At 36.9% G+C, this 23,053-nt stretch overlaps 1 protein-coding gene and 1 long non-coding RNA gene across 3 annotated transcripts in view; one reads left to right on the top strand and one right to left on the bottom strand.

Moving 5' to 3' along the window:
* The window catches only part of LOC138683548 (uncharacterized), a 313,882-nt gene that overhangs the window by 162,705 nt on the left and 128,124 nt on the right, over nucleotides 1–23,053 (top strand). The gene's annotated exons all lie outside the window — the stretch shown is intronic.
* The window catches only part of LOC138683544 (rapamycin-insensitive companion of mTOR-like), a 105,989-nt gene continuing 90,925 nt past the window's right edge, over nucleotides 7,990–23,053 (bottom strand). The window contains exons 30-38 of one of the 2 annotated variants that reach the window (XM_069775521.1): nucleotides 22,579–22,808; nucleotides 20,731–21,757; nucleotides 17,281–17,458; nucleotides 15,896–15,980; nucleotides 14,269–14,502; nucleotides 12,601–12,753; nucleotides 11,668–11,791; nucleotides 10,600–10,738; nucleotides 7,990–10,435 (exon numbers count right to left, since the gene is read on the bottom strand). In XM_069775521.1, the coding sequence (XP_069631622.1) occupies nucleotides 10,361–10,435; nucleotides 10,600–10,738; nucleotides 11,668–11,791; nucleotides 12,601–12,753; nucleotides 14,269–14,502; nucleotides 15,896–15,980; nucleotides 17,281–17,458; nucleotides 20,731–21,757; nucleotides 22,579–22,808 (2,245 nt within the window). In that variant the 3' untranslated portion in view covers nucleotides 7,990–10,360. The remainder of the gene's footprint in view (nucleotides 10,436–10,599; nucleotides 10,739–11,667; nucleotides 11,792–12,600; nucleotides 12,754–14,268; nucleotides 14,503–15,895; nucleotides 15,981–17,280; nucleotides 17,459–20,730; nucleotides 21,758–22,578; nucleotides 22,809–23,053) is intronic. The other variant, XM_069775523.1, reaches the window with a different exon arrangement.

The following is a 23,053-nucleotide window of genomic DNA, read 5'->3' as shown; positions in this document are numbered from 1 at the left end:
TGGGGAGTCAGATATTGGGAGTCTGGCACAGACAGAGGAGGACTAATTCTTATTCAAAAGAGAGAAATCCCAAATTCTCAGGCCATAGGTCCAAATAAAATCATAAAAGGAGCCGAATCAAGCCCAAAGAAGGAACCTGATACAACTATATCCAACCTATCCACTTGGACCTCAGAACCCACCCGAGGTAGCCATGTTGACCCATTATGGAAGTTAGTCCAAGCTGCTTATCAAGCCCTCAACCATACGAACCCTAATGCTACTGTTGCTTGTTGGTTATGCTATGACACTAAGCCTCCTTTTTATGAAGCCATAGGAATGAACACCCCTTATAACCTCATGAACCAGGCCAATCCCCTACAGTGCCGGTGGGAAGAAAGAAGAATTGGCATTACTCTAAAACAAGTGAGGGGAAAAGGAATATGTTTAGGGAGAGTCCCCCGTGCAAAAAAGGGGCTTTGTAGCTCATGGATAAAGAATGTAAGCAAAACGACAGATAATAAGTGGGTCATACCGGGTGAAGGGGGATGGTGGATTTGCTCCAAAACAGGCCTCACTCCATGTCTGTCCCTAAACGTTTTCAACAAGAAAAAAGAATACTGTATCCAAGTTACAGTTATCCCAAGGATACTATACCATCAGGAAAGTAATCTGTATACCTATTGGGAAGATAGAGAACATAGAGTCAGGAAGAGGGAACCCATAACAGCAATACTATAGCCACTCTTATTGGCTTAGGGGTAACCGGGGCGGCAACAGGGATAACTTCCATTATACAACAAAATCAAGGGTTAACTTCTTTAAGGGCAGCAGTGGATGAGGACCTGGAATGAATTGAAAAGTCAATTTCGTATTTGGAAAAATCCCTTACCTCCTTGTCCGAAGTAGTTTTACAAAATAGAAGAGGGTTAGATTTATTATTTTTACAGCAAGGAGGGTTGTGAGCCGCTCTGGGAGAAGAATGCTGTTTTTACGCAGACCACACTGGGGTAGTTCGGGACTCCCTGGCCAAAGTGCGAGAAGGAATTGCCCAAAGGAAGTGAGAAAGAGAAGCCCAACAAGGATGGTTTGAATCATGGTTTAACCAATCACCCTGGATGACCACCCTAATTTCAACCTTGATGGGACCCCTAATAATATTACTGCTAACCTTAACTTTTGGTCCATGTATTTTAAATAAAGTTATAGCCCTTGTTCAAAGCAGGATAGAATCAATCAGGTTAATGGTATTGAGGCAACAATATAATAACTTAGATGAAGTAAAAGAAATTGAATCAGAAATGACTCCAATTAAAAGGACTCTTATTAGATTGGAAACATGAATTAATGCTGGTACCAAAAAGGAAAATGGGGGACTGTAATCGACAGGGAACCAAATTGTTCCCTGACATTGTGTAATTCGTGTTGAATTAAAAGAAGACAATAAGGCTTACATACCAATTGGGAAGGGGGAAGAGACATATTGAGATTTAGCAGATGCCTTGTGTAAATAACAAGGCTTGCTTAAAGGTCACGGGAAAAGGGCAACGGCTATAACTTACTAGCTAAGGAGGGAAAAGAACAACAGCTATAACTTACTAGATAAGGAGGGAAGAGACAACGGCTATAATTTACCAGATAAGGGGATTAACTCTGCCACGACTGCATTTCTCCACAACAAAAGACATTCTACATCAAAAGACACTCCTCGCTTGAGAAGATCGACCGAACCTGCCTAGTAACAAACCTGCACGAGTGAAGAAAGAGGAAGCAGGACAAGGCGGAGACTTACAAGAAAGGGGTGCATGAACTGTATCTAAGAAATGTAACTATAACAGAAAGTTGCGAGCCGTTGGTAGAGTGCGGACTCCCCGGCTGCCCAGCGCTGCTTGCTTGCTATTCTCAATAAATATATTGATTCTATAAAAAAATTGGCTCTGTCGGTATATAACATGTAGTCTGAGATAATGTACTGGTTTCTGGTGTTGATCACGCGAAGGTCATGTGATAGACGAAACCTGCAGCGCGTGAACAGTGCGTGAACTGTACGTATGTGCATGCATCAGACTATGCCCTATAAAAAAACATAGAGACAAGCCGTGGTGTGCACCCATCACCGAAGAATTGAAGACTGAGGACCAACGGGACGCCGCTGGATCCATGGTGGTGACTATCCTTGCTACTCTATCCTGACTGCTTGCTTGATTTCTGCCTTTTCTTCCATTCTATCCTATCGCTACTTTTTTCTACTTTTGATACTAAAAGCTCTTTTGGGTATACGGCATTTGACCTCATTTGTGTCTTAATCTTGCTCTTGGGATCATATTGAAACCTTCCCCGACATTGGATTGGGACACCCTCAGCCGCTCCTCATGAGACTTGTGCTCCAGGCCCCTCACCAGCTTTGTTGCCCTCCTCTGGACATGCTCCAGCACCTCAATGTCTTTCCTGTAGTGAGGGGCCCAAACCTGAACACAGTACTCAAGGTGCGGCCTTACCAATGCTGAGTACAAGGGAACAATCACTTCCCTGCTCCTGCTGGCCACACTATTTCTGATACAGGCCAGGATGCCGTTGGCCTTCTTGGCCACCTGGCACACTGCTGGCTCATATTCAGCCGGCTGTTGACCAACAGCCCCAGGTCCTTTTCTGCTGGGCAGCTTTCCAGCCACTCTTCCCCAAGCCTGTAGTACTGCATGGCGTTGTTGTGACCCAAGTGCAGGACCTGGCACTTGGCCTTGTTGAACCTCATACAATTGGCCTCGGCCCATCGGTCCAGCCTGTCCAGATCCCTCTATAGAGCCTTCCTACCCTCAAGCAGATCAACCCTGCCTCCCAACTTGGTGTCATCCGCAAACTTCCTGAGGGTGCACTCGATCCCCTCATCCAGATCATTGATAAAGATATTAAAGAGAACTGTCCCCAATACTGAGCCCTGGGGAACACCACTTGTGACCGTCTGCCAACTGGATTTAACTCCATTCACCACAACCCTCTGGGCTCGTCCAGCCAGCCAGTTTTTTACCCAGCGAAAAGTACACTTGTCTAAGCCAATGAAGTAATGTATTTGTAATGAAGCAGAACAGTTGGAATTGTACCTGAAAGTCTCATCAGATTAACATCCATATGTGCAAGGAACCCTTTGGTTTTGCCTAATTATGATGCTGTTCAATACAAGATGAAGAATTATACATGAAAGAACTGTCTGGAACATTTTGCAAATATAAGACCTCAACTTAGAGCACAGAATAATCAGTTTTCAAAAGGGAAAAAATCAAGTGTTTTTTAGAATTTGATCTTCAGCTGAGATAGTTTTTAAAAATGCAGTTATTCTTCTTCCCTATGTTTAACTAGCTAATCACACTTCCTAAAAACTAAGCAGCTGCAGACAGAAATGAGTTTTGATACTGAACCACATGTAGATTTTATATTGTTGCTTATAGATATTATTGTAATGTTGATGAGCTGTGTTGCCACAGGAAAAAAAACAACACAATTTTACATAGACTTTGGCTGAGACAAGCATTGACTGCAAGCAGAGGGAGAAGTCTTCAGGCAGACAGGAGTGAGGTACAAATGAAGATACAAACACACAGGTGGCTAATTGTGGTTAGAGGTATCCAGTCAACACACACTGTGCTGTGTCCAACTGTAGGTTGTGCACAGATTTACTTGAGAAGTAGAAAAAAAATATAAATGCAGTATGGCCTTCTCTTTCAGCCTTCAGACAGTGGAGTAAAGAAACATGGTTGGTCACGTTTAGCTGAACTGCAGTTTGACAGAGGATAGGGAAATAAGAGAACAGGCTGATGCTATTTGATAGAAATATCCCAGAGAAACTTTTCCTCCCTTTATGTTACTCTCCTTTGAGTTACAGTGAATTTGAAAGTTTGTTTTCTTTTTGAGTGCTGAAGACCACACTATCTTTACAACTGTCCTGGTTTCAGCTGGGATAGAGTTAATTTTCTTTCTAGTAGCTGGTATAGTGTTATGTTTTGGATTCAGTATGACAAGAATGTTGATAACACCCTGATGTTTTCAGTTATTGCTAAGTAATGTTTAGTCTAAAGTCAAGGATTTTTCAGCTTCTCATGCCCAGCCAGCAAGAAGGCTGGAGGGGCACAAGAAGTTGGGAGGGGACACAGCCAGAGTAGCTGACCCAAACTGGCCAAAGGGATATTCTATACCATGTGACATCATGCCTAGTATATAAACTGGGGGGAGTTGGCCAGGGGGGGCAGATCACTGCTTGGGAACTAACTGGGCATCAGTCAGCGAGTGGTAAGCAATTGCATTGTGCATCACTTGTTTTGCATATTCCAATCCTTTTATTATTATTATTATTTTCTTCTTTTCTGTCCTATTAAACTGTATTTATCTCAACCCACGAGTTTTATTTATTTTTTTTTTCCAGTTCTCTCCCCCATCCCACTGGGTGGGAGGGAGTGAGCGAGCAAGCAGCTGTGTGGTACTTAGTTGCTGGCTGGGGTTAAACCACGACAACAACTTAGAAAAACATTTTCTTCTCCACAGTATTTAATCACATCATATGTACTTGTGTAGTTTAAAAGCTTTACTGCTGGAGAAAATTCCAAGCAAGCTGTTTTGCCACTACCAAAATAAAACCTCCTAGCTGTGCATTTCAAAAAAGGCTTGTTTGTTTAAAAAAATTTGAAAGGTATCCTAAATCAGGAGTTACATGTCTAAGGAACTCTGATACAGAAGTCAGTCAAAGAAGTCAGACGCTTCCACAAAACATTTTAAATTTCAGCGTGCTGCAATTCCTCATGCCAGAGGACAGCTGTAACAAGGCACAATTTCCTACATTTGAGCTGCTATCACTAGGGCTTGGCTGCAGTAATTTAGCCCAGGGAGTAAGTGGAGGGGTGGGTGGGGGTGATTGTAGCCAGTAGTGCCTTCTTGATGGTGGGGTGAGACACTTTAGCCTGGTGGGAGTTCCCACCTCAGCTCTGGCAGAGGCAGCTCCCTTGGTCTTTTCCTGGGGAGATTTTTGCACTGATGAAATTTCATTATCTCGAAGCAAGGAAACAGTTTGCTTGGTGATGTGATGAGAAGGTAGCTCCTCTTTATCTATGAATCTTTCTGCTTGCTGGTCCTGACAGGTGGTGTTTCATGAAACTACCTGTGCTTAAAAGCACAGTCTAACAGAGGATTCCAAGGAGCATAATGCCAAAGTCAAAGGATGCAGTCCAGGCACTAGAACTAAAGATTAGAAAAGGATTTTTGCATGGCAGGGGCATGTATAATTTTTTTAAGACATCTGTCTTACATTAATGGTTGAATGATTTCAAAACTGAAAACTGTTTATTTCTGTCACTGTTTGTTTATAATTCAACTTTCACATCTGTTGTCAAAATGCTAACACTTAATGTGCAAACATCACATAATGGAAAATGATTCTCAGTATCAATACTCTAAATTTTTAAAATTTTAAAATAAAAATGGTGTACAAACTATGAAACTATTTTTATAAGATATCTTACAAAGCATTAATGTAAATTATATTTTTGACCAAAAAAAGTTTATTTGGAAAGCTTCAGGTTGTTCTAGTTAATTAGTAACTTACAAATATAAATAAAATTCCAACTCATTTCTAGTGCTGAGAGGTACATGAGAGCAGAACAACTTTAAGTACATTTTATTAACAATGCATCCCTTTGATAAGATTACGCTTCAGGAGGCTTTTAATGTGCATAGAGATGAACTGTACACACTATATAAAAAAGGAAAAAACACACAAAAAAAATCAAGGCGAGCAATACCATTTTGGGACAAGTCTCTAAATTATACACAGTTCAATGCAATATTCTTATGGAAAATATATAAGTACTTTTTCTTTCTATGTTACAGGTATACAATATAAATCAGATTTCAATGTCTGTTCAGTGACCTACAACCACTAGAACCTCCAAATATGTAGCAGCATGTTACTAAAAAAAACCCAAACCAAACCCAAAAAACCACCACACAGGACCGGGAGAATAAGTCTTGAGATTTTCCTTGATCCCTTCCATCCTCAGAATGATTAATTTACATCATCTCTTGTAATGCCGTTTTAGGGATGCTGACAGCCCAGTATTGGAACAATTTTTCAATTAAATCTAGAAGACATCTGCCTTTCTCCCCCAAGACATTGCATCTTGTGCTAAAAGACCCTATTCAGTGGCAAAATGGCATGTTACACTTTTTGGCATAAATTACATTTCTCCAATAAAATAGTGTATTTTACAAAGCAGTTCAAACAAAATGTGCAATTTCTGCATGCTGTGGCATTGCTATCCATCTATGTTACAAAAATAGTCCAAAGAAAATCCACATTCTTTACTGAACATACAAATCTGTTGAAAATAAAACTATCCAGGGAACCAGAATCAGGAGTTAAACAAAAACCAAGGAGATGGGGGGCTTCTAGCAAAATACAAACATGGTTTCTAGCATGTCCCCAAAGGTCTTTTACAGTTCTCAGATTTTACTCTCACCAAGTATACCTTTAGTAAGCACATGATAATAGAAGTGTAACTGAAAAAAAAAGTTATGGGACTTGCTTTCAACTGGCTCCACAGCAGAGCCCCAAGTAACAGGACTTCTGTGCAGCCCTGCCAGGAGGCAAGCAGAAACCTCAGAGATGCTCCGAAGCCTGGCAAGAATTCTTCCACTGCGATCGCTCAGCTTGAGCTCACACTTACAAGGTAACACCAGCTTCCTGAAGTCCAAAAAGCCAAATATGAAGACCAGGACATAGACTAAGAAGAAGCAACAACTCTTTCATCTCTCACTAGGCTTTGATTATTACCTATTTCTCAAATAGCTATCTTTCTCTTCAGGCACCTAGTAAAGGTGCTATAGGTTTTTTTTCAGCTTCTCACTGCAAATTACAACTCTCTCGTTCAAGACCGTTAGATAGGTTTTGGAATAAAATGACAAAAAGATAAGCAGTATTCTCACTGCTGCCTTTTTAAATGTTTTAAGGGCAGCTTACCTCAGTGTGCCAAGCCACTGTTCCCTAAACTACTGAATACTTTAGCACTTCATTGTATCTTGGGGAAAAAACACCACCACCACCCAATGAGAACACATTTAGGGTACATATGTCAGGTCAAATAAGAACTGTCAGATGAGGAAAAGCAACTGTTTCAAATACAACATGCCAAGGGCCCAAAATACAAGTTAGGGACCTCAAAGCCTGACCATCTCCAGCTCCAAGTGATGTCCATGACAGCTGGGAGGATTCAGCATCTCTGAATTTCAGACAGCTGAAAAGGTGTGCACCCAGCTTTGTCCTCCTCCCCACTCAGTGGAGAGAAACCAGCCCTCAGGGAAGTAATTGGGAGCCCTTTAGTTAGCTTTCTGCCCTTTGGAAAGGGCTATCCCTTTCCACTGACTGTGAAAGCAGACTAAGAAAATTAGCCAGCTAATTTAGTAGACTGAATGTGATTGGTTTCACAGCCAGCCTCTCCTTCCCACAAAGGCTTTTGCCTCATAGCAGTTAGAGTTTCCTTTGCCACAGCAACCAAATTGTATTTGTATATAGTGTAAATGAATGCTATATGCTTTATTTACCATTTGCTCAACAGTATCACAAATAGTTATAATTGCAAAAAATAGAAAGCAGGTGGTCTGTCAGCTTCCCTTGCTACCCTTTCTAGGGTAAGTGGAAGGATTCTTTGTTAGGGTTAATATAAGCACAATTTTTATTTACTACTATTTTCTTTTGAAGTTTTATCATGAAGCAAATAAAACCCCAAAATAAGAACTCTGAAAGGGATATTTTAAAGAAGAAATTGATAGAATTCGAAATTCACAGTTTATAACTAGGCCAATATCAAATTCCTTCTATAACAGTCTCCCTTCATTTGTCAATTAAAATTAAAGTCACATGAGCTTAATGTCTAAATATGTATATTAATTCTAGAAATGTTGTATGTTATGTACAGTACAGATTTTACATCCTTGATGCATACTTGTTGAAATTGACTGACACTCATACACTTTCAGGAAAAAAAATTATGTTTTATAACAATTTGCAGCAATAATTCATACGTCACGTTTCTGTTGTCATGGATCCCCACACAAGCGAGTACTTCAGAATACATAAGCATTTCAGGATGGAGAATCTTTCAAAAGTATATTGACATTGCTTTTGCTTACTTTTTTATAATCAGAGGCCTTCCTGTGGCACTTTCTACATTAAGTGCTATGGATTAAACTGGTAACAAATGAACAAAGGTGTTTTTGTTTTTAAATACAGGTGATAAAATTTGTTTATTTTGCTTTAACTGCAGAAAAATAACATGGAGTAGTTTGATGTAACCCCATCTAGTTATTAAAACAAATCTCATACTCTAGCCTAACTGAAGTAAGTGTTTGAAACTACTGTATGAGATATGCTAGCCCCATTTTTGGGAAAATTACATTATTTCCTTTGGAGTTTATACCACTATTGGTCTACTGTGATTGACATTTTGGCTTTACAGAAGCATTTATTTGTTATGACCAGAGAAGTCCAATAGTTACTGGTGTGGTATGTTTTCAGAGCATTTCAAACATGCCTTGACACATAGATATATTATTTGTGTCACTGACCATAAGAGTTGAATCAGTTTCTTTTTGCTCCTTCTTTCAGTGGGAACTCATGAAAAGATAAATCTCAGGAACTAAATTTGACTATGAGCAGCAACTTAGAGATCTGCTTTACCAGAACCCTGATGATATGCAGTGCACATAAAAACTCAGTGAAGTGATAGCTGCAAAGCAGTGCTTATGTGGCAAGATGAAATTTCCAATAAGAGCAAGTAAATTCTACATTTCACTAGGAATCATGTTTTACTGTTCACAGGACTACTTACTGAAATCCCCAGTAGCACAGCTAGTAAGACCAGAGTTATGAGCATCAGGATAAATTTCACTTAAGTATTAATCTGACAACTACAAAAAAATGTAAAAGTGAATAAATAAAAATACATTCTACCTTAGTACAGTCCAGCTGAATTATTCACCTATATCAAAATCAAAGGGTAATATCTTGTATTACAGGCATTCTAACAAAGGTGGCCATGCTACTGTATATATATTTGCATATATTTATATTACCTTCATATAAAGGCTTCTGAATCTTTAGATCCATGATAAAAGTGATGGGGATTCTTACTTTTTTTTTTTTTAAGCTTGCACTCATTAATTTAGAAACCTCACTAGTAACACGATAGACATAACTATTTCAGTCATTAACGGTCACTGTATCATGTAACTTTTGCAACAAGTCTCAAATACCAATATAAAATTATAATTACTGTTGCTTCAAATTTGCTACTTAAAGCTTTTCGCTACAATTATTAGTACTATCTGATGCTTGATCACTAATTCATCGATAATTCAAATCAAACCTTTGTTTTTATAAAAGGCTCTTTCCATGGAACTTGGAAAACGCTCATATTATGTCTTCTCACAAAAGCAGCAATGCTTAAATGTCTTCAAGCTTAGTTTATACAATATTCATTTATCTGATACAAATCATGCTTTTTAAAGGTTTTTAGTTAAGAGTAAGACCAACATTCATACTATATGAGCATGAGTATAGAAACTGCAAACACATGCATATCATTCAGGGAAAACAATCTGATTTCAGCATTTTAAGTTTAAATGATTTGTTATTTTTAAATCAAACTGTAGTGAAAATCCTTAACTGGTTCAGATAAGATACGTGTACGTAAGTGTAACAAAATTGGAGAGACTGCTAATAAAATTACTTACAACTATAGTAATATTAAAATAACTTAAAGGAAGCCTCAGATTAACAAAGGCTTTTCTTTCTGTTTGAAATTATAAACCCCCAAGTAGTGTTATAAACAGTACAAAAACCAACAGAGAAGGGCTAACATTAATCCCCTGGTGTCCATGATTACAGCATGGCTCCCTATTGCTGGCAATGGAATGCACCCTCATTTCTCAGATTCCTGGTATCCAGGGGCTAAAAAGCAAGGCATCATTCTGCTTCTATGGAACAGAATCGGAAGCCAATCATAAGATGTCTGTGTGTTGTCCTATTTTTTTATTTATTTTTTTTTTAAATTTATGGTAAAAAATGAAATGAAAACTTGTGGAGGTGTTCAGTGCTCAGCTCTTGCATATACTGGTAATTACTATTATTCAAACTATGGTAATGTTTAATAACTCCCCAAAGGGCTCAAAAGACTGGGGCAGTAATTAGTTAAGGAAGAAAAAGTTTTCAGTTCAGTCTTCAGGTACCAGTAGCTTCTGGAACAGTCTAGAAAATGATGCTCCAAAGCTTTTTATCCAGTCAATCGGAGGTTGTCTGAGGACTTCAGAAAGTCTATATGCAATGCACTGCACGAGACAGAGGTCAGGATTCAGCTGATGTATCCATTACTGGCTGTTTTGTTGGTGTTGCTAAAATAGCCTCTGCTTCTTCATGCATCTAAAAGAAAAAGATAGATGAAGTATTAATGTCGTCAGAGATTTTACTAGAAAGACATCATAAAATGGTTCCCTTTAAGACATATCTGAAAGCGTTCAGAACATGAAACCTGCACCCAGCTGGCACATTTTGGTGCATTCAATGCATCTGAACTCTCCACTTACTTGTAAGAACTGTACATCTTGAAATAGCTCCTGAATGAACCTTCGAGATGGAAGTCGAAATGTACAATGTGCTAACAAGTAGGACACCTCAGAGTAAAGGCATATGTCATCAAATGCTTGGGGATATTTCTCCTTAATTCTGATCAACAGGAAAAACAAAATTTTAAAAGTCTTGAACAGATTTTCCATCATATTTTTAAAAACTGTTCAATTAAATTTTGATTGTCATCATTAACAAAGTAGAACTCTTCAGTAATAGGCATTATACATTCTGATTCTGATGAAGCAAGAAAATCAGAACAGACAGCATTATTTTGTACCAAACTAGAAGAAACCCATATTGAGATGAAACAGAATATATAATTTGAAAGTTGTACAGAATCTCTGAGATCACCTAGTCTTAAAACAATAGATGTAGAAAGAGAACAGTATATCAAAAAATAGGCATATGTACAGCAGTAATTAAAAATATGAAAAGCTAACTTAATTACCTGTAAGCATTTTTAAAACTAAAATGAGCATTTCTGCGTTTTCTTTTAGCAGTTGTATGTCAGTTTCCAACATCACTAGCCCAAAAACCTACATTTTTTATTATAATGTGTGGTCCCTGGATTTATATTCCTATATTTTAACATGAGTTTTTCTATAAATTAATTCCAGTAGTTGTACTCTTGCTTAAAGCAGATTTGTGTTTCTCAAGAAGTTACTTTCAGATTGTTATTCTGGTTATCTGATATATATTATTTGGCACAAATAACAAAAAATAATTATCATTTCTTTTTTAAAGATGCATAACATACTGGATATGTAATGAAACATCACTACAGTTGAATTACTGATTTGAAAAATAATGGGGAAGAGTAAGAAATTAAAGACCAAACAAACATATTAAAAGGAAAATTATTTGCTTAGCTTTTACGTTACATTCAGTCATCCCCAGTAACCCACAATAATACCTGCTTGACAATTTTTTGAGAAGTCAGAAATAAGGTGAATCACTATCTCAGAGATCTTAGAAAATACATACAACTAAATGTTGCTAAAACATCTGAAGTGTATTTAACTTACGTCAGGAGTCCAGTTTCATGACCCTTAGTTCCTACTGAACTACTCAAATTGATTACTAAACGTAAGACTTCTTTCCGCAGAAGTATTCTGCACACTGGTGTATCATCTGGGATTGATTTTACTCCTGGAAAAACAAATTCAACAGTATGGAGTTTAAGCAGAATAGTCTTTGATTGTGCTAATCTTATGCCACATAAGTCTGTTTTAGCATTGCGCACACACACACAAATACGTATTTATGTATGTATTCTGAACTACCAGCAAATATTCCCATTAAAATGAAAACAAACAAAAATATTATTTTCATGGAATGTAACATGGAAATATTTAAAAAAGGTAAACTAGCATTTCATAAATGTTGTGTGACATTTAGAAAAATCAGTGAGATTCAATTACAGTGCTGTCTCTATCACTAAATCATGTTGCAAACTGGGTGATTACCTGCTCTGTTTGTATCAGATACTGGCAAAGTTAGCAACCATCTACTTCATAAGAAATTATAATTTAAAATGTAAAACACAAACCTAAAAAAGAAATTCAGTAATTTTTTAAAAGTTACGTTTTGTTTGGTGGGTTGGTTTTTTTTTTTAAACTAACAACACTGTGGGGGAAAAAAGGCAATCAATTTGATTGTAATGTTGGATACAGAGCTGCATTTACATTACCTGCAAAAATGCCATAAAGCTAAAGCAGAACAGTTTGAAAGTATGCCAACTGCCATAGTCATTGATAATGCAACTACCCTCCTGGATAATGATTAGGGCATCCAAAGAGGTTTTTTTTGTAGTTGTTTCTGTTGCTGTCTGTTTGTTTGTTTAAATAAAGAGCATTACTCTGTTGCAGTATATATAAATAAAATATTATTTTTCCACAATACCTAAAATATACTTTAAGAGTTATAGTGTCTAATAATCATAAGGCTTTCAAACTTACCTAGTACAAGCTCTGTACTCTTGGTGCTGCTAGCTGAACCACGGGATACTGCATCACTACAGCTTGAAATTCCAGAAAATTTGGAGGAATGCATATCTAAGTGATTGTGTATGGTCTGCCCACACCAGTCAGTATATGGAATGTCTGAAAAATCTGAGAGAAACAAGATGTTGCATATCTGTTATTCACACTTTTCCTCACTTCAAATGCTTTTCTTATTTTTTAACAATGTTAAGCATGCAAGACACTGATGCACTATGTACGGTAACTATCAGCATATAAAACAGCTGGAAACTAGATGTTTGATTTTAGACAAATCATACTCAAAACATCCAAAAATATTTTTTTTTTCAATCATATAATACTCGAGTGAAAATAATCAACTCTCAAGCACTGACAGAAGCCTAAAAAACTGTAATCACATGTAGAGCTCATGTAAAATAGAGCATGGATATATCAATAACATAATAAAGATGCTCTTGCATATGCACAAGCTTTTTGTTCATACAATTACCACAGGTCTTGCAGAAAGGGCTCTGACTTCATCAACAGAAAGATGTGACAAGTAAGATTCTTTCGGGAGGTTTCACTATCCATAGCCTTTGGCATTTTGGATGTAAAGAGATAAATGTAAAATCCAAGCTTTTAATTGTTGCACAGTTAACAGAACCACAGAAAAACATAGGTCTGAAGGGACTTCGGGAGATCACCTAGTTCAACCCCTTGCTCAAAGAAGGGCTTACTTCAAAATGAGATCAAGTTACACTGCAAAGAGTTTTTCCCCTTATGTTTAACTGAATTTCCATTCCTACAGCATGTGTCCGTGGTCTCCTGTCCTTCGGCTTTGCTTCTGACAAGAGCCTGGCTCTGCCTCGCCTGTAATCCCCTCATGCTAATTGAAGACTACAAATGGGATTTTATTTGCCATCTCTTCTTGATACTGAACTTGAGCTCAAACTCAGCTCTCTCAGCCAATCCTCACATTTTATGCATCCGCACATTTTGTGCATCAACACAACAGTACTTTCCAACAGTACTCTTTATGTGTTACTACCTGAATGCATAACACTGTTGTAAAACTGTAAGGATTCTTACTAAGTAGAAATTGGAATTTCCATTATGGGATTATCTTTTTATTATAGACATTGTAAAAAGGCATGTAACTGCAAGCTCTGCGGAGGAGGTTAGGAAGAAAATCATTCTGAATCCAATCTGAATCTCAAAATATGAAGAAAGAAGACTAAATCCCAGAAGTTACAGCTCAACTTCAACAGACTCCTTAATCAGATTTCCTTTGTTTTGTTTTATGGTAGAGACTTGCTTTGAAGTCAGACTTTTCATTAGTTTGACCACAAACCTCAGTTTTCAGGACTCAATTTGCAAGTACTAAATAAGGGTTTGAATTTTATATTTTGATAAGCTTTTAGAAATATTTAACTACTAACACCACTAGGAAACAGAAAAGATGGAAACGACCATAGAAATACCATTGGTTACATAGCGAGCTTATTAAGGAGAATTAATTTCAAGGTCAATAGTCAGTAAGAAAAAAAAGAAAAAAAACCCAAAACAACAAAAAAACCCCTTACAGATTCATCAATTTTAAAGATGAACAACTTTCAATATTTTCATTCAGTTTTATCACACTTCCCCACAAGGAACACTAACCTGTACGACTATATGAAGAGTTCACTTTGTTGTTAGGCTGATAACCCAGTATTTGAATGCAGACACAGTAAAGGCAGTTCTCATCTGTGTGCTCCTGTAGCCCCGTATCCTCTGTATTTTCTAAAAATAGAGAGGCATCTGAACGGCTGGTATTCATTATTTCTGTGAGACTGATCTGCTGTCGGAGCATCTGAAAAGGACTTTTGACAACATCACTTGTACCTGATGGAAGACCTGTAGATAAGCAATTAGACATCAGAAAAACCAAAACCACACATCAGAAAAACCAAAACCACACAACCAACAGTTAATAAAACATTATTTCAATTACATTTCCCCTTTTAAGGCTTGGAGGGGTGTGTGTGTGAAGATCTAGAAACTTTTTTTGAATGGTTAAGCTCCCAAGATTTGTTAGCATCCAGGAAATAAACATCACATTTTAGTCCTGGATTATCATATATAACAAAACATTGCAAAGGACAGAATTCAACCTCTAAATACACATACTGTAAGAAGATATGTGGTAAATCCTGACATTATATCAACATTAGTAATAGAAATACCCATGTAACATTAATATGTTACGAATTTTCATAATATCAAACAAGATTAGTACAGTATACCAGATGTATAAATGACATATGCACCAATGAAAACAGAAACACAATTTAAAAACCTGTAACTTAGTGCTTGTAATAGGATGAAACTAGACTCAACAATGCAGAAACAAGTCGAAGACACTTTAGTGACATGCTCTTCCCTGGGTGGAAAATACCAACAAAAACAATTTTGAACAGGCGTTACTTTACACTAAAACTTAGTAAACTACAGAAACACACCTTCAGGAAAGTCATCTTTATATATTACATTAACAACACAAAAGAAAAAAAAATCAGTAAGATGTGTCTATTTGGATGTTCAAAGTGCTTGTAACAAAGTTCCTGTTAACTAAGAACCAAGACAACAGCTATCCTATAGTACTTTAGGACCAGTATCAATGTTTCTTTTTCAGTTGTCCTACTGAAAAGATACATATTGATGCCCTATAGATTTCTGACTACTCTGGAATAAAAAAAAAAAAGCGCATTCCAGAACAAGCCAGGCATTACAGAGCACTTGCAATTTTCTTATACCATATTCCATCATCTCCGCTCATCAACTGTCACAGAAACATCACAGAAAGACAAAATTTAGTTTCTGAAATACACATCTAACACCTTTATTGGTTCCTATATATTAATATGTAATCAAAGGAGAGTCAAAATATAACAGCTCAATATATATGTGGCATACATATTTTAGCTTAGCTTAAATTTTGTTACTTTCTTTAATGCAGTATCACTACCAGTCTTCAATTAACATTAGCTCATATTATAATCAAAGATACATAGACTTTCCTTCTTAGTTTATTAGAGCTGGATCAAGCTTTGAAGCAACACCACATTATCTTAAACTACATAAACCAGGGAATTAATAGTGTGCTATCCTGAATCCAGAACACAGCTCTCAAAAATTAACAGCTAAAAATAGTCTTTTCTGTAAAGAAAAATCAACAAATAAAACACAACACCCAACCCAATGTACAAGCAAACAATAGAAAGGTACAGAATAGGAACAAAACTAATACCTTCTGCATCAGGTGCAAAGACCCTAGCTCCACGGTCATCAAGTGGAGGTGTGGTTTTCTTCTGGAAATATGGAGTTTCCTTTACCTGGAATATTCAAGTGAAAGTTAAAATTAGCACAGGTGATAATTATATACAAAGGAAAAATAGATATTTTTTATGAGGAAATAAAATGTTGTCAATTTTTTACTTCAGGAAAAAGATCTAAATGGAGGAAGAAATTAAGAATGGGCTCCTGAGTAGTAAAGAAAAGCCAATGAGAAAAACATACATTTGTGAATCATCATTTATTAAGCAAGGCTTATGAACAGTCAGTAAATGATAAAACATAGTGGTGACAGGCTGTAAGGAAATCAGTGACCCAGAAGTGGCTATTAATGATCTGTCCACAATCACTCTACAACACTGGAAACCTCAGGAAAATAGAGCAAAACCACCCAGGACATCTAAAGCGTTGCCTGTAAGATGTTGCAGAGTCGAGACATGTCTCAACTCTACAAAAAGAGTTGAGAGAAAAGAAGTGAGGCAACATAAACATGCCATAAAGACTGTGGAGGAGAGAGAAATAAAATAGTCATTTAATAAAGGGGAAATAGAAGCAGGTATGATGGAAAATCTTGCCTTTGCTCTAGCTTTAGTAATTTTTTTGATATTAGTAAGAAAGGAATTTATGTTTGAAAGGCAAAGACTAAGTAAACTAAAGATAAGGAAGCCACTGATTTACCTTTGACACAGACCATGTCCTGTTTTTGATAATTAGGTAACAGAATATTAAACATTGTGATGCATCAGTTTGTTAGATGGGAATGTGCTTTAACTAAGTAGAGAGAGGAAGGCAATTGATAAGACACTTAAGATAATCTGGTTTAACTTAAAGAAATATATCTGTGAGGTTAAGTAAAGACAATATAATTTAATGTTATGATGATAGATATACAAATAAAGTAACATTAAATCAAGATCACAGTAGCAGAAATCATGGTAGCAGGAAGTTTACTGTGGGATTATGCACATCATTTATGGTTGACCAATGAACATATCAATTAGTTGGCTAAAGAGATATTAACAAATGTCCACAGACTATGCTAATTTTAGTATAAAAGCTAGCTGTCAACTAAAAATCTTATGACAGCATATTTATGCTACCACTGTTTAACACACTTCTAACCTAGTCTGTGTCATTATTTGTCCAATACAAAACAGACTAGCACTTTTCTGTAAACAGGATTAGAAAAGTAACTCTTGTTCTCCAAAACGCATTCCTTGAAAGTACCACATCCTGTTTTCCTCATTTCTGTAGATCTAATCTATTCTGATGATAATGCAACAGTTAACTACATTCCAGTATGAAAATGCAAATGAATCCATTAAGTTATCACATACATACCTGAAATATTTCATTGATATCCACTGGGAGAGCAAGGCCAATGTAATCATCAGAGCTACCATATGTAGCATTAGAAACCATGGAGCGAACAGAGGAGGAACGCTGAAGTGTGCTTTGGTTAATAGGACTTAATAAATCTTCTTTATCTAATGAAGCATAACTTAAAGCTTTCATGAACCTGTAACATTGAAATAATAAATCACAATCGTGGTAAATCTCTCATTCTGGAACATTACAAGTAAGAAGGACTGCTGACACAAAGACTATCCTCATCTTCCCATTGTAGAACCCAGAGCTTGTTACTCTGTCAAATTACAGCTATAGGCTCATTGCTTTTGTTCTGTCTCATATTGTATTGCATGGTTTGGCAGTTCCTCAGGTAAAAATTTGTGATTTTTTTTTTTTTTTTTGAAAGTCCTGGGACAGGGGCTTGAAAGATAGCAGGAGGGAACTTCTGCTTAAGGGGTTGCCAACCCTGTAAAAACACAAATTTTCTCTCAACTTACCAGGCTTCAAAGGTTTACAGCCCAGAGTCAGTAAAGATTTAGGTTTTTAAACTGCTAACGCAGAGCCTGAGCCTGCTAGTTACCAGAGATGCAAACAAGGAACATTTTTTTTCCTGTATTCTAAAGGAGCCACCCACTGGGTCACCCAATCATGGAAGAAGAATTTGCTCAACATGAACAGACAAAGAACAAATTTGAACCTGCACAGTGAGCAGAGCTGACTGTGACAAGCAGCCTGAGGAACAAAGAAAGAAATAGGTTGGGAAAGGAGACAGGAGAGAGGAAGGAGGCTGGAGAACAAGTCCTCAGTGCTGATCAGGGTCCTGATGATGGAAATCTCTCATTTGGCCATCTCTCATTTTATTTCTCATTGAAGATAAAAACCTATGAATGCTTTCTGCTAATCAACCTAAGTAGATGGTCTATGCAGTAGATTAAAGCTTCCTAGTAAAAAGAGACACTCCTTAGGAACAGTAAATTTTTATTATATTACTGCAAATTATACATTGGAAGGTAAGTACAGTGAACATTTTATTTCTTGAGCTGGACTTTCTGCCTTAGAAATAATTTTCTATCATTTTTTTGGTTTAGATGGGCAATTAAAACATCTTCTCATCCATAACAGCTTAACAGATTTATACCAAGATAAAAATAAATTATTATGGTTTGACTATGTGTTGTTCAAGACATTATTATGTGATGGGAACGTGCAGAACACAGATTATAGGACATCAACAGTTTTCTTGCTACTAATTCTGACCAATACTAATTACAGTAGCAGTGGACTTGCAATAAAACTCAAGCCATACTTCAAAACCCAGAGTTACCAATTGCATTAGTTATTTCATAATAAAGCATTCTATAATTACTCTCAATATAAAGATATATGTATTAATCCTAAACATTTGTCCCTACTTCTCTTGGAAAAGCTAACATATATCATTAGTAGTGATAAACACTGATAAGTTTTCATGAAATCATGTCTGCAGGTGATGGGGTGAGAGCCACAATCAGGATTTGAGACATGCACCTTAACATTTTTGGTTGGTCTTTAAAGACAAAGGTGGAAAATTTAGCCTCACAAAATAATTTGTGCAAAGAAATAAGCTTTTCAGCCTTTTGAACAAATGGAACAACTAGAAACATCACTGAAGTCAATTTACAGCTGCTACTTGCTATGAACACCTGAATTTGTGAATGAAGCATGAATCAAAGAAAATTTTCTGAAGACTGACAGAAGAATGGCCTTAGAAGACAAAAAAAGACAGAATATTTCTTTCCAATTTATTACTTAAACAGCAGTTAAAGACAATATTTAGCTGGAAGTAGTAACATACTCTGAAATTAAAAGGACCACAATTATTCAGTGGAGACACTCAGCTGTAACCAGTAAGAAAAATACATATACTAGTTAAATCATAGATTTTTCCAATCAATTATATCAGTAACCAATACAATCTGACAATCTTTTGTAATATGTACATCTGCAATTTTTTAACCTTCTCAGAGATACGAGTACTCCAGTCATTTCAGTTCAATGTTAAACAGGTCAGTTCAAATCCTTGCACCTAACCACTGATATGAGAGATCACGAACAGCTAAGCACCAGGAATGCCATTAGTATTACACTGCATGCCGAGTCTCAGGATTAAAGTCCACTGCAGGGAGGCTGCTTTGCATATCAAGGGCATGACTGCAAGGAACAGTACAGCATGACTACAGCCACAACAGAATCTATACTGCCACTGAAATGACACTGATTTGTTCCTGCATTAGCACAGAAAGCCAGTGACAGAGCAAGGAACAGCACTTCTGATTTTCAGGATGGTGCAGCTTAACTACTGAATCATCTTTAATTTAATCAGCACACTCAGTCTAGTTCTAACTTAACTGAACAAAGGGAACAAAACTTATCTTTTATGGCATCTTTGCAGAATCATGTGAAAATATAAAAAATTAATGTTGCTCTTAATCAGGAAAGAAACTAATAGTAAAAAACAGGCACTACAGACACTCAACTAGGTATGTAGATTGAAATTCAGGGACTGGGCATTTGCTCTTCTGTGCAGTAAGGAAGTGACTAATGAACTGGTAACTTCTCCCCTTTCTCTCACGTGAGACAGGATATTTAGTTAAAAACAGAGATAGAAAGTGTCTTTTCCCTTTCAATAGTAATCTGAAAATCCAAACCACTAGCTAAAAGCTGATTTGAAAGGAAAAGTTTGGGAAGTAGAAGAGTTTTTAAGAGAAAGTTGTTAAGCACCAACTGTAGCTACTAGGAACAGTGTCAATGTCATGAGCTAGACATCTTATATAACTATCCAATTAGTCTTCAGAAGAGCTAGTATTACTCAAAAATACAGAGGTGACACTGCAATCTAAAAATAAACTCTATGAGTAAAATCTTTGCTCTGTTGTAGCTAAGGGTCCAAACTCACATTCATATCAGTGGTACCAGTACCTCACCACTGGCCTCAGTGCCACAGCGAACAGTAATATAGCGTATTGGCAGGAGTCCCTGTCCTAAAACCTCACCAAGCGACATTGAGAAAATTCTCTTCTGAAACACAGCTCTGACTGCACAAGCAATTTTGTGTGATTGTAACTTAAGTAATGTTAGCAGTGCAATTGCATTTAAATATTAAAAAAGTTAAACACAAAGCAAATGTGATAGAAGGAAACATACTCCTTTGTCACTAACAGCATTAAAGGCACTGAGGACAGCTATGAAAGCTGGGCTTCTCTGACGGCACTTACAAAGTTCAGAATTCTCATTAGCCTATTCGCCTCCTAATATTGGTACTGCTTTCAGCGAAGTTATGAATCATCCTGCAACAACTGTCACTTTTAAATGAAGTTGGAAAAAAATATTAGAAAGATACTTTTCTTATTTAATTGCTCTTACAGCTTCAAAGTAAGAAACAAGCACATAATAATCTCTTACCGGCTTGGGGTCAGCCGAGAATCCAGGCTGCCAGACTTCATGGTAATAGTGTCAGTAAACAGCACATCTTTTGCTGGAGATGCTAGGGCTTCTGAGTGAGACAGTGAAGGATGCATTCTCTGCTGTTGTAAGCGTTTTAGTGTAGCATAGCCAAAGGCATCTCGAGAACTTGTGTAGCTAAAGTTATAGTCAGCAAGACTTTTTATTGTAGCAAGAGAAGGAGCCTTAAGAGACTGGGCTCTTCGGGGAAGTGTATGAGAAGACCCTGGCAGTACCAGGGATACAGAGTTGGATTTTGAGAGAGGCAGGTGGTTAGACTGTGGTGTTGAACAGTGACTTAGTTTAACTGTTTTTGTGCTTACCACAGTACTCAAACTTCCGCAGTCAGTATCTACGTTTGTAGTGTCCACACCTACAGTCTCCCTTGAAGGGCTAGAGCTCATCGAGCTTATGCCACTTGTTGTGGTATCTGTATTAAAACTTAAGCTACGACTCTTGAAATGTGTTTGTGTAGTACCATCTCCTATTAGCCTTTCTCTGCTTGTGTTTTCCTGGTGAATTTCATTTCCAAGACCTTTTGGCAGCTTCAGATCATTTTCTCCAATACTTGGGGTACTATCAGTATCTTCCATGTGCTTACTTTCGACAAAAGAAGTTTCTAATCGTAAAGTCTGGATTTTAGGAACTCTGAAAACAGGGTTGAATTCTTCCCCAGCAGGAAAGTCTATGCTACTGGAAGGTTCTGTTACAGTACGATTTCGCCTCAGGCCTGATTTACTGTCAGATGTCAGCTTTCCTCCTTTTGGATCACTGCTACTTCTATGTTTTTTATTAGGTAGAGTAAGAGAGTTTAGAATGCGATTTTTCACAAGTCTGCTAGAAGAAAAAAAAGGAAAGGGACTACGGTCTTTGTCCTTTGAAGGTCCAGGCCTGTCATAAAACATTTGTTCTGCATCTTCAGTAATATCTAAGAAGAACATACTAGTGGAAGTACTACCAAAACGGTCATCCTCCATGATGAACATACCTGAAATTATATGAGACTTTGTCACTGAAAATGGACATTTCTTCAAAGCGTATAAACTATGTTGCAAAAAAGTAAGCAATTCTATAAAAGCTAAAATGGAAGACTATGTGTTTTACCACAATTTTAATTCAACATTTTTTCTGCAGAACTTATTACTGTAAATTAAGTATCTTCAGGAGTACCTGAGCTGAAGGTCTCATTGCTTCAAAAGAAAAGCCACACTAACTTATTTCAGTGCAAATGTCCAGCTACTAGGTTTACAACTGATGCGTTCCTTTAATGATAGCTAAATATGGTATATTTCTGGATTTAAATTCCAAATATCAATAGCAAAATTAAAATGTATTAGATACACAAAATATACAAGAATTTAAATACAGCAAATATGTGCATGTGTATACACAGAATATATATTCTAAATATTCCTTTGAGGACAAACAAGTAAATGTATCTTTATACCTAAAGCATGGAGATTTCTGCAGGGTATTATAGCAAGCTGCCATAATTTGACATAAAAAACTAGTAACTTACCCTAATGTTAAAATTTCTTATTTCTACAACAAATGTAAATTTAAGACACTGTTCTCTTCCCTCTCACTTTATCATGTCTCTCTGAATGCATATAACTGTCCCCTGGCTTGCACTCTTCTTTCTTGCAATAGCACCTTTAAACTATTTGCCTGAACCTCATCCTTCCAAAAAGTCGGTAAGAACACCAATATGCTGTTTTGTGGTGTTTTGGGTTTTGTTGTTGTTGTTGTTGCTTGTTTGTTTGGGGGGGTGGGGTGGGGTTTGTTTGGGTTTTTTTTGTTGTTACTTACTTGAAGGCGTAGATTCACTTTCACTGTTATGCCTAGAACTGGTGGACTCAGAGTTCAAGCTAAGAGTACTGGGTATAGAAGAAAGTTCATTGCAGAGCTGCTCCATGTCATCAGGGACCACTGGCCAAGGCTGTCTACGACTGTGTCTCACTGCATCCCAGTTATGATGCTTCAAAATGTCACATCCTTGTTTAGTTTTGGCTATTAGACCAAGCGCGTAGACACAGGTTCTGTATTTAATGTATATGTAGAAAAGAAGAGCAACAATAATAGCATCTAATTTAACTAAACTTATTTCTCTCTTGAAAGAAAACAGTTTAAAAACAATTCAGCAGAAACTTCACAAAATTGCCAAATAGTTTTTCATTCCTCATTTTTTAAATCAATGGAAGCTTAAGAAATGCACTAAAATACCTGAGAACAATACACTACTAAAAAATAAAAAATAATTATTACAAGAGCCTGATACATAAAG

This window comes from Haliaeetus albicilla, chromosome W (assembly GCF_947461875.1).
Source record: "Haliaeetus albicilla chromosome W, bHalAlb1.1, whole genome shotgun sequence".
NCBI lineage: Eukaryota > Metazoa > Chordata > Aves > Accipitriformes > Accipitridae > Haliaeetus > Haliaeetus albicilla.
Note: the sequence above shows the minus strand (reverse complement) of the source record. Positions and strands in the feature narration are given on the sequence as shown.